Source organism: Diabrotica virgifera, chromosome 4, assembly GCF_917563875.1.
Source record: "Diabrotica virgifera virgifera chromosome 4, PGI_DIABVI_V3a".
NCBI classification, from domain to species: Eukaryota; Metazoa; Arthropoda; class Insecta; order Coleoptera; family Chrysomelidae; genus Diabrotica; species Diabrotica virgifera.
The window spans coordinates 128,580,510-128,598,182 of NC_065446.1; the positions used below are offsets into that span (position 1 = coordinate 128,580,510).

Below are 17,673 nucleotides of genomic sequence, written 5' to 3' on the forward strand. Positions count from 1 at the left end.
CAATAAAACTGTAGCTTGTGTCAGTGACTCAATATTAGAAAAAAATTACATACTGAAAGTAAGTTACTAACTATAAGTCCTCTAAAATAGCATAAGCTATGTTTTGGGTTTCAGATATACCATACTTCAATAACAATAATCCTTTAATTATTTTAACTATTTATAATGGGAAATAAGCCACAATATTATTAAAAAATGATTTTTATTAACGTTTCGACGCCCAAATCGGGTGCCGCTGTCAAAATACAAAATACTATTAATATAAACAAAAATGTTGTTGCTTAGTAAAAAAATTCTTCTAATAATTTATTTAATTTGACTCATTTATATCGGCAATTCAGATACATATGATATAGGTCTGTATCCCGCGTATGAAAAAAAGTTGACTAATAGCAAGCTAAAAATTTGTTAATAGCCCAAGGGTGTCCAGAATTAAAAGCTTCAGAACAACTTTAATTATTTTGTGTATGATTTTGATATCAGCTAAAATTAATAAAGAAAACAGAACTCCTTGTTGCTTATTTCTTTGGCCGATAGATTTATTTCTTGAAGTTCAGCTATGTCGATTATTATTTTGTAATATCTGTCTAATTGTTTCAGGGTTACATCTTTTTCCAAACTGTCTTTCCACCTCATCTCTCAATTTTGGTGCACTTTTTTGGGATTATTTGCTATTTCTCTGACAATACATCTTATTGTTCGTCCGCTATAACTTTTCCCATGCGTCACGATTCATTTTCAAGCAAAATAAGTCAAAACATTAAGGTGAAACGAATGTTGATGTGTATATTTATACATTTTGTATACTGTATACTATATACTACACACATCGGCATACGTTCCACTTTATGTTTTGGCTTAATTTGTTTGAAAATGAATTGTGACACATGGGAAAAGTTGTAGCAGACGAACTATAGCTATTAGGACTTTGGAGACGGCTGCTCTGAAAAGTTCGTTTGATGTACATCCGTACAGCTTATAGCATCTCCCTATGCTTCATTTTCCTTGAATCTTTCCCTGCATAATGAGTTGGAGCAAATTGTGTTGGCCCATACATGGCAACATTTTTCATACGAATTTCTAGTTACATACAACCTATCTTTTCATGTCGTAAGGCCAAACCCAGTTATACCAGGAAATTGTCTCAGGCCATAGCATTATTCTCTACATATAAAAACTTAAGAAAGTGTGTCCTTTTAGGTGACACAACAGATCGAACACAACAAGCCATGTGTATCTTTTTCGGTACACAGTGTTGAGGACAGTGTGTATCTAAAAGAATACACTGGCGCTGGGAGTGTTAATTATTGCATATCTGAAACCCAAAACATAGCTTATGCTATTTTAGAAGACTCATACTAACTTACCTACTTTCAGTATGTAAGTTTTTTCTAATAAATATTGAGCCACTGACACAAGCTAGCTTTATTGAGTAGCGACTGCATCATTTAATCTGTGAGCCCCTGTATATGTTTATCAATCGTGGCCTAGCTACACATTAAAATTGTTTCGTTGATCATTCCCTGCTTTGCTTTCTTCAGCGTTCACACTGATTTTTGTACAGCAGCTTTTGTAGCCAATAGTTACTCTTGTTTGTTTTCTAGATTTTTCCTAATCAGGACTTGATTTCTTTTTGGTTAGTTACTGTCTCCCTTCTCCAATAGAGAGAGAGTTTGGGGCTTATTATTCGTTAAAGTGTTGGAATGCTTGTGGGTTTTGATATATGTACTGTTGTGATCTTGATTATTGATATGAGATAATATTTTTATATGTCTTTTAATTTAATCAATGCATTAATAATAATCTAATTAATTTACCAGATCACATATCAATATGTTTTCAATCTCAGGGCTTTTTATAAAATTAATTACTTACATACGTGGCTTCTAAGTATTTCTTAATGGTTCCTAATCGGGATAGGAAAGAAAAGAGTAAAATAATAACACATATGGGTTACAATTGTAATCAAAATATTGTTTATTTTATTTAAATGGCAATCACTGCTTAATATTTGCTATATCTTATTTTTCTTAAACATAACATTTACACATGGGAATCTTATTTTCTTTTGATTTCCAATTGAAAGTTTTTATTAACATTTAACTATTATGATTTATTAGCAACAATTCTATTTAAGTTTGATGAAGCTTTTCTGATATTATTGATTATGTTTCTTCAATTTTAAATGTGGTATTTACTACGAAAAACCCATACATTCATGTCCAAACAAATGAGACTGACCTTTTTCTGGTGCACTGAGAATGTCTTCACACAAGACCCGTTTCCTGCTATCCTTGGCTGCAATCCAAACCTCGTCCTGGCTTCCAGTAATGTTCTCCTCTGAAACTAGCTCGTATAGCTCTCGTTTCCTGCTTCTGTCGTGATGCTGTGTTCTACCTTTTTCGAAACTGCAATCAGCTACCGGGAACTCTTGGCTCAAGGAGGTTCTTTTACTCTCAACCTGGCCTACCTCTCGTTCTACGATAGATACTTCACACTCACGGAACTACACAGGCTTTCTCACTCTCCGTACACTACCGTCTACTACTCGACTTCACTTCTCGACAGCTCAAAACATTCTGATCTCTATTTGTCATTCATTCCCCTACTTTCTAAATATCCCTTCCAGATTCACAAACCAAAATTCCACCACCAACTCTCATTCGCAGTATTCCTCAAAACCAATTTTTAAACTTTCTAAATATGCTTAATGGATTTCAAAGAAAATAGTTAATTCCCATTCTAAAATTACTTTCTACTATATACAAATTTTAATGACCTTTTAACGATTTCACTTGAGTCTTATTTAATCACTTCTTAAAATTAAATATAACAATTTGTTGTATACAGGTTGTTCTAAATTTATATGCCCGTGGTTGAGAAAATTGAAAATATTTTATATTAAATTGAATTCTGTTTATAATTATCAAATTTTAATTTTCATATCACATAGAAATATAACAAATCCCCGCCTTGTATTCGATAAAATTTATCTGCATTTTTAAATAAATTTTCTCGAGGCAAAACCAACTCCCTGTATATTTCCTTACTTTAATCTACCTCTTATACCCCTTCTTCTTGTATTACTCTAATTAGTCCCACCTGTAGAGTAATTGTTTCCTTATTTTCAGTGTCCTCATCCTGTGTTAGAGTGTCGGCTATTATGTTGTCTTTCCCTTTTTCCCATATCAATCTTCTGTCTTTTTCCTCAGATTTTTCACATACTTTTACCGTGCATTCTGCATCCTCGTTTTCATATGCCTCCTCTTCAAATGCAACTGTTTCGATTATATCTTTTTCGCTTTCATTTGTTAGCTTTATTTCTCCTTCTCCTGAGCTCATCTCTTCTTTTGAGGAATCCCAGTTTTCTTTTGCTTTTGATACTCTCAATTTTTCTTCTTCTGGGCTCAACTCTTCTTTTGAGGAGCCACAGGTTTAATTTTCTTTTGTCTTTTTCTGACTTTTTCTCCCTTTTCTTCTTTGTCCTTGCTTCGTTGCCAAATTCATTTCCACTGTTTGGTCTTTACCTGATTCGTCCGTATTTTGTTTCTCCTGTTCCTTGTCCTGTTCTTCTTCTTTTTCTTCTGTTAGATTCATCGTATTATTTTTAAAATCTATCACTACATGTTTTTCTGCCAATTCGTCAACTCCTACTATCATGTCATGTGACATGTTTGGCATTATTACACATTGTAGTGCATACATCTTCTTACCCAGTCGTACCATTACTCGTATGCCTTCATTTATAGTTGCCAATGTCCGTTTGTTTGCGCCCACTAAATTTACCCTAGGTATTTTGTAAATTAAATTTGTTAAGTTAACTTCTTCTATTAGTTTTCTGTTGACCAATGTTATTTCAGATCCAGTGTCTATCATAATTTTAATTGGTCTCTCGTTGATAAATCCATCCACAAATTTTAAATTAACTCCATTTTTCTTTTCGTTGTTCCTTGCCAATTTAATAAACTCCTTGGGGTTACAAAAGATTCCTGTTTGATTTTTGGTTTTTAGTGAGCGCCGTCGTGAAAAAACGCCGGTTGCTCATCGTAGTTTATATTTTCGTCATAATGTCTCTCTCCGTCATATTCATCTGTCTGGGTATTATTTACTTCTCTTCTATTTTCTCTTGGTCTGTCGGATCTGTTTCGGTTTTCTCGATATCCCTGTTCATTTTGTCTACCATTATTTCTGTTTTCTTGATTTGAGCGTGTGGTGTTTCTATTCTGGTATTCTCGATTTCTGTTCTCATTCCATTGCCTATTTCTTTGTTCATAATTTCCTCTTCCGTTGTCTCTATTTTCGTTTTCCCTTCTGGGATTAAAATCTCGTCTTGTATAGTCCCTCCTATTTTGATTTCTATCTCTGTAATCCTGTGTTTCTCGGGGCCTGTAATCTTCTCGCGACCTTCTTGATTTTCTTTCCCTTAAACGTGATTCTCTTATTTGTAGGAATTGGCATAAACTATCTATGTCTTTGTAGTTTTGCAATGTGATATGGTCTTCCAGCGTTTCTTCGAAATGTCTTGCAATCAGTTCGACTAATTGTTCCGATGAGTAATTATATTGTAAATGTTTTGCGTTATAGTAAATTTGTAATGCATATGTCCTTTCTGATATACCCATCCTATCATTGTATTTCCCATTTTGCAATTCCTTGTTAATTTCCAATTGTTGGACTTTTCCCCAGAAATAATTCAAAAATTTTTGTTCAAATTGTTGCCAACTGTCAAATTCTTCTTCTTTGCAATCGAACCATAGGCTTGCTTCATATTTTAGATGGTTTCTGATAGTTTCTTTTGCTGTTTCGAAATTTCCGATGTGTTGTATTTTCTTTTTCAGGCTATTTATGAACGGCACTGGGTGTAATCTTCTTACATCCCCGCCAAACCTTATCTTCACGTCATCTGTGCTATGTATAACCATTTCTCTTCTTTCTCCTACATTTTGTTGAATATTGATTTCCGCAATCTTTCTTTCCATTTCTTCTCTGATTGCTTGAATAGCGTTTTCAAACTTGTTTTCCAAATTTTCTATTTCCTTTTTCTGGCCATTCGTTAACTCCTTTATTTTATCTTGAATTTTCATTTCTTGTTCTTTCATCTCGTTTTTCATTGTTGTTAAACATCCTTTTACTTCCTTTTCTATGCGTTCCTCCATTTTCTTGTTGTTCTCTTCTATTGCTTGTTTCATTTTTTGTTGTGTTTCATCCATTTTTTTATCCAATTTTTGTTGTGTTTCATCCATTTTTTGTTGTGTTTCATCCATTTTCTGTTGTGTTTCATCCATTTTTTGATCCAATTTTTGTTGTGTTTCATCCATTTTTCGTTGTGTTTCCTCCATTTTTTGATCCATTTTTTGTTGTGATTCATCCATTTTTTGATCCACTTTATCCATTTTCTTTGATGTTTCTTCCTGATTTTTATCCATTTTTTGTTCTATTCTTTGTGACTGGAGTTGCATCATTTGTAATAATTTATCTATTCCTGATAATTCTTGCTGTTCTGATGCCATGATTGTCGTGTCTAAAATATCTTCTTGGTCTGAATTATTCTCTTGATTTGAATGTTCTTTTTGTTTTTTGTTGTCTTTGCTTTGGCTTCTTGTCACAGACATTTGTTTTCAAGAAGTACTGTCCCCGCCAAATATGAAATTTTACTAGTATGTTACCAAGACGACTTTTTCTCACCCAAATATTATAAATTGTCAATAAATATATCAAATGTAAATATCGTAAAAATAAAATATTAAATCAGTTATGTAAAATTTGTACCTAAAGAGATCTAAAATTTTATGTTATCAAATGTAAGTATCTCACTTTTTACCACAGGCATATAAATTTTCAAATACCGGCTTTACTCTTTCTATCCTTCAAATTTGCCACTAGAAATACTTAACAATGCTTTCCACGTTGGACGACAGTTGTTGTGATCTTGATTATTGATATGAGATAATATTTTTATATGTCATTTAATTTAATCAATGCATTAATAATAATCTAATTAATTTACCAGATCACATATCAATGTGTTTTCAATCTCAGGGCTTTTTATAAAATTAATTACTTACATACGTGGCTTCTAAGTATTTCTTAATGGTTCCTAATCGGGATAGGAAAGAAAAGAGTAAAATAATAACACATATGGGTTACAATTGTAATCAAAATATTGTTTATTTTATTTAAATGGCAATCACTGCTTAATATTTGCTATATCTTATTTTTCTTAAACATAACATTTACACATGGGAATCTTATTTTCTTTTGATTTCCAATTGAAAGTTTTTATTAACATTTAACTATTATGATTTATTAGCAACAATTCTATTTAAGTTTGATGAAGCTTTTCTGATATTATTGATTATGTTTCTTCAATTTTAAATGTGGTATTTACTACGAAAAACCCATACATTCATGTCCAAACAAATGAGACTGACCTTTTTCTGGTGCACTGAGAATGTCTTCACACAAGACCCGTTTCCTGCTATCCTTGGCTGCAATCCAAACCTCGTCCTGGCTTCCAGTAATGTTCTCCTCTGAAACTAGCTCGTATAGCTCTCGTTTCCTGCTTCTGTCGTGATGCTGTGTTCTACCTTTTTCGAAACTGCAATCAGCTACCGGGAACTCTTGGCTCAAGGAGGTTCTTTTACTCTCAACCTGGCCTACCTCTCGTTCTACGATAGATACTTCACACTCACGGAACTACACAGGCTTTCTCACTCTCCGTACACTACCGTCTACTACTCGACTTCACTTCTCGACAGCTCAAAACATTCTGATCTCTATTTGTCATTCATTCCCCTACTTTCTAAATATCCCTTCCAGATTCACAAACCAAAATTCCACCACCAACTCTCATTCGCAGTATTCCTCAAAACCAATTTTTAAACTTTCTAAATATGCTTAATGGATTTCAAAGAAAATAGTTAATTCCCATTCTAAAATTACTTTCTACTATATACAAATTTTAATGACCTTTTAACGATTTCACTTGAGTCTTATTTAATCACTTCTTAAAATTAAATATAACAATTTGTTGTATACAGGTTGTTCTAAATTTATATGCCCGTGGTTGAGAAAATTGAAAATATTTTATATTAAATTGAATTCTGTTTATAATTATCAAATTTTAATTTTCATATCACATAGAAATATAACAGTACATACTCCCACAACTCTCAATACAAAATTTGATCAAACTAAACTGATAGTGTGACCACTAGATTTTTATAATTTGAACAAACTGCAGTTGTGGCGTCACTTCCTGAGTTTGCTCAAACTGTGATCAAATTATTTGATAGTGAAACCACGACTTTAAGGATTTAAGTAACATCAATTTAATTTGCAATAAAAAAGATCATGAAGATTTGACGATGCTTGTAAATAGGGCTTTTCATCGATTGTCATTTGTTTCGAGCTTCTGTCATATGTTGTATAATCTGTGTATAATATTAATATACACGGATTATACGGCATATGACTGAAGCTCGAAACAAATGACTGTGAATGAAAAGCCCTATACATACACCCGATTTAGATAATTTAAGTGACAGAAATTTTTAGATTGTCTCGTCAAATATACCTACATGCAACAAAAAATTGAATCAAAATTTGCATAAAAAAAATTGAAGTGTTTTAAAAGTTTCAATATGTAAAAACATTGAACCGCAGAAACGGATTTTCTCCACAAAAAAACAAAAATCGTAGCAACATATTAATAAGTGATACATACGTTTAAAAATCAAAATGTAAATGAAATATGAAATTTCAGACATTTTAAAAGGACACAAGACACAACATGCTCTATATTTCACAAAATGCGGAAGAAAATCATAATTATATAATATAACATATAATTTCCCCTAAATTACTTTTCCCCATATCCAGTATATTTACTTTTATGTAAATTATCTGTTTTTAATTTTCATGCATTTATAATTTAATTTATAAGATCTATTCTAGTGCTGCTGTGTTTGTATTGAACAACTGAAATAAATTAAAATAATATTATTAGTATACAATAAAAATTGTTTATATTTTTTATGAGATAAAAGAAATATTTTATGAGACTAGGTACAGTCTAGAAAGCAGACTAGTAGAAACGAATAAATAGTGTTTTTTTAATCAATACTGTTTTTCAATATTGATTTTCTACCACACTTTTATTTCTATCACAAAAATTGTCAATTGAAAGATAAACAAGAAATATTTATCCGTTATCCTCGGTCAGCAGACTTGTTTTCTTGAAACGACACTTTGCATACAATATTGGTATGTATTTAAATATCCCGCTCTGTCATTCTTAATCATTTGACCAATACGAACACAGATATCACGTGGGTAGTTCTAACCAATAAAATCTTGGAATTCATAGCGGTTATTAACGCTTCGTGTGCTCATCCTCGATTGTAACACTAGTAGCTTGTAGGTAATTTTTGTCGAATTTCTCTCTTTCGTAATGTTTGATGTTTTCCTTTATGATTATAGCAGTACCTCCATAAGATTTGTTATCTGGATGTTTTGTGAAGTATAATTTGTATTTCGGAATACAAAGATAATTTTTATCTGTAAAATGTGATTCAGAAATCATCATTATGTCGATATCTTGCTCAACGAGGAAGGTTTTTATTTCTAACGCGTGTTGTTGTAGGTCACTAGCATTCCAGATAGCTATTTTATATTTGAGTTGTACTGTCATTAAGCTAATTTACTAACGACTGCGGTAAGTAAATTTAACATTGTCCCCATTTGCTCCATTAGTTTGGTTAACATCTCCTCTAGTTTAGCCATGCTGTTGACAGACTGGATATTTTCTGGTATTTTTTGACTGGTTTGTACTTGGTTATTTGTTACTTGGGCATATGTCATTCCAGGTTGTATATATCTGTTAGCTGTTTGTTGATTTTGTGGTAAGGTGTTGCTTTTCTCTCGTAATGCAGGATACAATTGTTGCTGTAATTGTTTGTGTACGTTGCAGCCTCTGTAATTCGCAGGGTGATTCCCTCCGCAGTTGGCGCATTTTACATGTTCATCTCTTGTTTTGCGAGAACAATCTTTTGTTTCATGTTGTCCTGCACATTTGACACATTTGAAAATCTTCCTGCAGTAAGCTTTGGTGTGACCAAAAGCTTGGCATCTAATACATTGAGGTATTATTCTCTTGGTGTATGGAGGTTCGCATTTAACGATATTGTTTCCGAGGTTCGTAATATTATATACTTCCTTGTTATTTTCATTGGGCTTAATATCAATGTAGAACATAGGCAAGGCTATTTTTGTAATTCTATGTTTTATATTGTGGATATTTGTTGCCTCATGGCCAAGTTTTTGCAATGACTGTTTTATAGTTTCAGTATTTGTTTCGTGATGAAGTCCTCTCATCACAAATCTGAAGGTTTTCTCATTTTTTGGTCTGAAGGTATGATATTGGGTGTTTTTTTTATCCAGTTCGCTGATTAGTGTATTGAAATGTTCTGCCTCAAAAACCTGAACTTTGGTGGTTTCGTGGCCAATGGTTTTAACTGTGTAGTTTTTACTTACAGTTTGAATCAACTCGTGTAACCGATCTATAGCTTCTACATTGTAAATTGTTATAGGTGGAGGTTTCGGTTTGTCATTTGGCTTATTAGCTTCGTTGTTTTCACCGGACGCTTCTCCCTCTTCTGACAGCTCGCTGAATCGGTTGTTGGTTTCGATTGGTTTCTGCAGCCAGTAGTCGTTGATTTTTGTTTGTTTTTTGGCATTTATTAGTTCTGGGCTTCTGAGACTTCGTTTTTTACTATTTTGTACGGTTTGCCATTCAGGAGTGTTTTGTACTGGCTATTGTGTGGATGTTGAAGGTAGGAATGTTGAGGTATTACAATGAAGTTGTGGAGTAATATTTGGATAGGTAGGTGCGACATTCGTTAACTGTTGAACTTGTATTGGGTGTTGTTCGTTAATAATCTGAGGTTGCTGACACTGTAATAATTGAGGCATATAAATACCTGATTGTAGCATTCCATGCTGACTAGCGGTTGTGATGAACTGTGAAGGTTGCATAATTGGTGTGGTAGAAGAGTCCATTTTTAACTTTGTTTGATGTTCACTTAATTTTAAATTTAATTTTTAATATTTTAAAATTTTTACACATTTTTACTAAATTTTTACTAAATCTTAGTCGATGTTCAATCTCAGTCGATGCCTCTAATATGAGGCGAAAATCGTCGATTTAGAGTGCTGGTTTGCGCTCTCTGAACTAAGTGAAGATTAAGACTGTTTTGCCTTCTCATTCGCATTGCAACTGAATAAAAATGGTATACATTTTTATGTTTCTAATGTTTTTCTTCTTGTAGTGCCTCTTCGTTACATACGTTGACTAACATTGTGGCTATTCTAACTTTATTGACCTGCTCTAAAAAGTTCTGTAGGTCCAGACCGTCGTGCTGGAGATTTTACTCTTGATCTTTTGCCCGCTACATTGTTTTCAACTATCATTTGTTCCATGTTTTCTCATCTTCTAGTTTTTATTCTTCTTCTAGTAATGAATGTCGGCTATAACCTGTAGAATTATTGAGACAATCTTTATTTAGCACTTTATTACAATTCTATTTCCAAGCGACAATCCATATTATTAACCTAACTTCTACCACCATCTTGACATCCTGTCGTTCTCCCCAAAGAGGTTCTGTCTCAAGTACCGACTACGTTTCTGAAGGAAACGTATAAGTGGTTGCATACTGAGCTGACTCTACATTCTCCTCTTTTTAAATGAGGTAAGCCACAGAGCTCTCTATGAGAATTCCAGGACCCCAGCAAATATAGAATGAATACATAACATAACATAATATACATAACTTAACAACTATAGTCGGACAAGTAAATTGGCTTTTTAATGTTCCTTTTAGGCCTCAATAACAGATCAGGTTCCTGTACAGGTAAGTGTTCACTTTGGACATCACTTTTATTTGGTGAAGCATCGACTCCACAACTCTGACTCCCATGTATAGTCTCTAAAGTATCAGAGGAATTATTTATATTCTCATTCTCCTTTTCTTTGTGGGAGAAGCCTGGAGTTGCTAAGTCGCTGCCGTCAACAAATTTCTTAGGAACTAACTGGTTACTGGTATCAGGAGTATAGTAAGGTGCCTGGACCAAATGCCATCTGTTACGTCTGAATTGACCACTATTAGTTTGAACAACATAAGAGCGTGGTTCTTCACAAATTTCAATTACCTTTCCATATTGCCTAATATCAATAATCCAGACAGAATCGCCCACATATAAAGGTTGCATATCCTTGGCTCGGTGTCTACTATTATAATTATCTGCTTGTTTTTCCTTATTTTCCCTTTCTCTTAATGACACTCCCCCCTTAACAACCGATTGTTCCAAATTTAATGACAACTGTGGTAGATTAGTTCTTAATTTTCTAGAGAAAAACAGCTCTGCTGGTGAAAGTCCACACCTTAAAGGTGTAGCCCTATAGGCTAAGAGCGCTAAAAATATATCTTCACTATTCTTTTTGATTAGTTCTTTAGCAGTCTTAACTGCCCGTTCAACTAATCCATTGCTCTGTGCAAAGTATGGGCTACTAGTTACATGAATAAAATTATAATTTGAAGCAAATTTCTTAAATAATGTTGAAAATTGTGGTCCATTGTCACTGCGCACAATATTGGGAATACCATATCTAGAGAATAAACCTTTCAAGTGATTTATAATAACAATTTCAGTCATGGAACTGAGCTCAAATATTTCAAAATATCTGGAGTAGTGGTCCACGACAATCAAGAACCATTTATCCAGTTTAAAAAGATCTAGCGCTATCTTTTCCCAAGGTCGTGTACATGATTCTTCTTTGTAAAAAGTTTCTTTTATATTTTCACGATTTTCCACACAATTGGGACAATTTCTAATCATTTTTTCTATTTGAGAAGACAGCCCGATCCACCACACTGTAGATTTAGCCCTGTCCCTGCACTTGACTACCCACAGATGACCTGTGTGAATATATTCTAGACATTTAAGTTGTAAAGCTGCTGGTATAATAATTCGAGAACTTTTTAATAACAAATTTTCACAAAATGATATATCATATCTGAATTGAAAATATAGCAAAACATGCACAGGAATTTTAGACTTTTCTGGCCATGAAGTCAACGTATATTGTTTTATTATTTGTAAAACAGGGTCATTGCTTTGTTCCTCGATTATTTGCTTTATAAACCGATCTTTTATGGGTAAATTACGGATTACCGATTTAACATACCCCTCGACTTCAATACCTGTCAACTCATCATTACTAGGTACAGAATTTTTTATGGGACTTCGACTTAGTGCGTCTGACACAACCAACTGTTTTCCTGGGATGTAAACTACTTTATAATTGTAACGCATTAATCTCATCCGAAACCGCTGCAACCTAGGAGATAATTCATCCACATTTTTCGTCTGTAAAATTTGAACAAGGGGTTTTGAGTCTGTTTCAAAAATCAAATCTTTGACCCCTGTTATATAATCAGCAAACTTTTCAGCTGCCCACGTAATTGCCAGGGCTTCTTTTTCTATCTGCGCGTATCGACCCTCTACTTGACTTAATAATCGAGATGAAAATGCCACTATTTCGCGAGATTTATCTAGATTTTCTTGCATCAGACAAGTTCCTATGCCAAAACAACTAGAGTCTGAATTTACAACAATAGTTTTGTTCGCATCAAAATATGATAAATTTGGGGAACTTTCTAAACATTTTTTTAGAGTATTTAGAGCTTGAATTTGAGCAGGTCCCCATAAGAATACTGAGTCCTTTTTTAGAAGAGATGTTAAAGGTTCTAAAATTTCAGATTTGGTTTTAATATATTTACCCGCAAAATTAATCATACCTAATAATCTTAAAAGTTCTGTTTTATTTTCTGGTTCTGGGAATTCTCTAATTGCTCTGACCCGTTCAGGATCTATTTTAACCCCAGAAGTAGTGATGATATGCCCCAAGTACTTGACTGACTTAGCAGCAATGACACATTTGTTTTTATTAAGGGTTATACCTTCACTGTGTAATTTTATTAGAACTTGGTTTAAAATTTCGTCATGTTCTTTGACTGAACTAGCATGGATTAAAATATCATCCATATAAAAGACTACCCCTTTCATACCTGAAAGAATCTTAGAAAACCTAAGTGCAAAATATTCTGGAGAACATGAAATTCCAAAGGGAAGACGTGTAAAAAAGTATCGACCAAATGGTGTGATGAATGTAGTTAGCAATTGGCTTTCTGGTTTCAGTTTAATTTGGAAGTAACCACTAGTTGTGTCGAGCTTAGAAAATATTATTGAATTTTTCAGTTGAGCCAAAGTATGCTCTATTTTTGGAAGTGGGAAATAAGCTCTTAATACACTTTGGTTAAGTTTTGTGTAATCTCCGCACAACCTAACAGAGTCACCCTTTGGTACACAAACAATAGGACTTACCCACCTGGTATGTTCTTCAATTGGTTTTATTATACCCAACTGAAGTAGACGGTCTAACTCAACTTTTAACTTGGGCATGAGTGGTAATGGAACTACTCGTGGTACTGACTGAGCAAATGGCTGAACATTAGATTTTAGCTCAAGTTTCATTTCTGTTTTAAATTCCCCAATATCATCAAATATTCCTTGAAATGACTCAGCTATCGTTTCTAATGAGTACTTGCTAGCACTGTAGGTCTCTGATTCTGCCCCAAATGCATTTATATTTTTAGATACTAAGTTATTAATATAACGTGAACTATTTTTATTAATATTAAGCATTTTTAATTTTATAATTCCAGGCCGACCAAGGATAGGCACCTTTAGATTTTTTACAACATATAAAGATTCTGAACACATATTGTCATTATAAGTCAAATTAACATCAATTTTACCCTCAATTTCTAGTTTTTTATTATCAGGGCCCCCTATGGACTCCTGGCAAACATACATTTTATTTTTGTAGAAATCAGACAACATATTTCTAGAGACACAACTTACATCAGCACCTGTATCAACAAGAAAAGGCATAACATATTTATTGTCAACTAAAACTTTTGCAAACTACTGATCTTTATCATTAGTGTAAATGTGTCCTAGATGAAAATCAAAGTTATTTACCTGTAAGTTTTCCATTTCATTTTCTATTCCTACCTCACTTTCAGCACAGTTTTGACCTTCAACTACTCTTACATTCCTGCCGGATCTACATCTAGCTTGCCAATGTCCTTTCTTTCCACATAATCGACAACGACTATCTTTTGCTGGACATCTTTCTCGGCTGTTGCAGCTTGGTACACTACAGTATGTACATTTGTAGTTTTTGTTGGATTTCCCCCATGTGTTCTGTTGTCCATATTTATTTGGTTCTGCTTGTGATTGTGACCAGTAGTTACCTCTGTGTGCATTGACCGTAGCTACTTCTTGTACTCGTTCTTGCCTAAGAATCCTGTTTTGAGAATTCTGCAGCTCGGCTTGACGTACTGTTAATACAGCTTCCCCTAATGTTAGGTTCTTTTGGAGTTGTAACCTCTCACTTACTTTTACATCTAAAACTCCTACTACTATGCGGTCTCTTATTAACTCATCTTTTAGAGCCCCATAACTACAATGCTCTGCCAGGCTATGAAGTGCAGTGATATATGCATCCACCGACTCCCCTGGCTGTTGACTACGTGTGTTGAACTTGAATCGTTCAAATATTACGTTCTTTTGGGGTATAAAATGAGCGTCAAACTTCTCGATAATAATACTATATACTTGCTGTGCGGGTGTTAGATTAAATTGAGTCATAATTTCCTCTGCTTCTGCCCCCATTAGATACACTAGCATATCAATTTTTTCAGCTTCTGGTTTGTTTATAAAACCACTAACCGACATATATCTTTCTAACCTCTTTTTCCACTGATTCCATGATCCTGGAAGGGAGAAATTAAACTCAGAAGGAGCTGATACTGTTGCCATGTTGGCAAGCACATGGCTTCCTGCTTCATTCTCTGCCATCCCTGGAATTATTTAACTCTATTTCTGCTGTTCGAAGAAGGTTCTACTTGCCAAATATTCCTCGGAGTATTTGCAAGTTCGCTGCCACCATGTAGAATTATTGAGACAATCTTTATTTAGCACTTTATTACAATTCTATTTCCAAGCGACAATCCATATTATTAACCTAACTTCTACCACCATCTTGACATCCTGTCGTTCTCCCCAAAGAGGTTCTGTCTCAAGTACCGACTACGTTTCTGAAGGAAACGTATAAGTGGTTGCATACTGAGCTGACTCTACATAACCGACTTTCTCTTCTTCTTTTACAAATGAAGGTTGGCTGTAACCATTGCAAATTCGTCTCTATCTTCTGCTTTTCTTCAAAGCGTCTGTATGTTTAATTCGGTCAAGTTGCGATTGTTTTTCAGCCACGATATTTGTCGTCTACCAAAGCCCAGAGCACGCAAAATAGAATTCTATTTTACTGACGTCACAAAATAGAATTTCATAATGGGAGAATCGACGTTTGCTAGGCAACGTGACGTCACTAAAATAGAATTCTATTTTGCGTGCTTCCACTGCTGGACCCCTTTTTTTTCGTTTTTTTTTCACAATTAGCTGCAACAACTCGCATTTTCACACTGAGTCTTTGGTTACTCAGAAATTTCCTCATCTTCAAAAAGACTGCTCTTGATTGCTCAATTCTTGATCGAATTTCTGATTTCGGATTTAATCCTTCGTAATCCAGACTTCTAAGTATTTCATTTTATCCACTTGTTCGATATTTTTATTTTTTATCTGATACCTTGTTATAACCTTCTTCTTCTAGTTACATTTCCGAAATAAGTTCATATATTTAGGTTGATAATTGTGATCAAGTAAAGTCAAGTTGTTATGTTTTTCTACTATTCAATTTTTTGTGCGACGTTCTGTCAACGGTATATTCAACATTCTACGGTATAGGGGAGTCAATATAGAACGAAAATATGCATTGTTTCGGAAAAATTCAAACATGCTTAAAAACAAAAGTTTTTCTAAAACTTTTTAAATGTTTTTATATACATGTTAAAGTAAAAAGTTCTACTCACAGATTTTGCCGCTAATTGTTTATTAATAACCAATAAGTTTTCAGTTAAAAATGTTTTAGTAATATTTTTATTATTTTTCAATATTATATATTATTAATATTTATATTTGGTTGAAAACTTTGCCTTTATTTATTAATTGTTTAAACAATATGCTAGGGGAGACCAAGCGGGTATTTTTGCAGTTACTCGAGCGCGTCAGATGGGAAGAAACCTGTAGATGTACCTCTACCATATATTGGCTCTTAACACAGCGAAGTTCGTTAAGGGGGCCAGAAAAAAATCTATCCTTAAAAATACTCGAAATTGTCAGATTAAGATAAGGTGAGTTAAGTACATGCAAAAGAGTGTATATTTAAAAAAACTGACGATTTGAGGGGGTCATAAGGAAATGGGTTAGTCAAAAAGTTTCACAAAAAAAGCGAATATTTCGCGAAATGAATGTCAGATCTAACATCTAAAAAATACGTGTTTAATATTTTCCAAAAATCTATTGAATGGTACACTTCGCGTCAAAAAAAAACTGGTACAACTCTTAAAACAGAAAATCGTGTTTTTCAAGTTGTGTAAGTTGATCTTGTCACAAGTGTCATTCCAATTTCTAGGGCAACGTTGCCAGTTCAACGAAAATATTATATCAAACTAGGTAAAAACGGGGCTGTGCGACAGACCACATTTTTTAATATACTAAAAACTAAAACAATTGTAATTTTCCATCATCTCAATTAAGTATCCATACATTGATTCGTGTTTTTTATAATTTATGAAAATATTTCAATTCAAAAATAATGATAGATAATAAATCTTGACATGACTTTAAATTATTATGCGAGAGGTGTGATTGGTTTCTCGTAAATTGTAGGACAAAACTGCATTAAGTTGTGAAGAATAAATAAAACACACTAGAAAAATTAAAAATTAAATTTGAAATTAATACAAAATGAATAACTTTTACAGTGAACAAGTGTGTAAATTAAATATATGTATTACAATTCGAAATGTAAATTTTAAACGTTATTTTTTTTTGTATTTAGATTTAGTGCAATTCCGTTATCTGTAATGGCAACAACGAAGTGATTCACGAACAATAAATTGTCAGTCTGAATACAGGTTTACATTGGGAAAAAAAGTGTACCAGTTTTATATGACGCGAAGTGAACCAAACACGACCCCCCACGGAGGTGGGTGGGGAGTTACTTTAAAATCTTAAATGGGACCCCCAAATTTTTATTGCAGACTTGGATTCTTTACGTAAAATAAGCAACTTTTATAAGAGACATTTTTTCGAATTATGGATAGATGGCGCTATAATCGGAAAAAACGATTGTTGGAAATGGAAAATTAAATTAAAAATGGAAAGTCTCCACTAAAATGGAAAATTTTACTTAACTTTTTTTGGTTTTATGACCTAATAGTCACAACCCAAGAGGTCCCCATAATGCTCGAGTGACTGCAAATTTAGCATACTTTGCTCTCCTACCAATAACAATAATTGTTTTGTATAAATAATTTTAAAAATATCGTTGAATTCATCATTTTACTTTGGTCAAATATGTTTCTATTTTGTTTTTGATTATGGTGAATCCGAATATGGCATTACAATTTGAAAATTCTTATACAT

At 33.4% G+C, this 17,673-nt stretch overlaps 1 protein-coding gene across 1 annotated transcript; it reads right to left on the reverse strand.

Annotated features, from left to right (window-relative positions):
• Positions 1–14,046: 14,046 nt before the first annotated feature.
• LOC126883659 (uncharacterized) lies at positions 14,047–14,985 on the reverse strand. The gene has a single exon (XM_050649315.1). It carries the CDS (start codon positions 14,983–14,985, stop codon positions 14,047–14,049), a length of 939 nt encoding a protein of 312 aa, XP_050505272.1.
• Between the last annotated feature and the right edge of the window lie 2,688 nt (positions 14,986–17,673).

What these genes read in the sequence shown, in the direction of transcription:
- LOC126883659 (XM_050649315.1), bottom strand. Translation starts at nt 14,985, where the DNA reads ATGGCAGAGAATGAAGCAGGAAGCCATGTGCTTGCCAACATGGCAACA.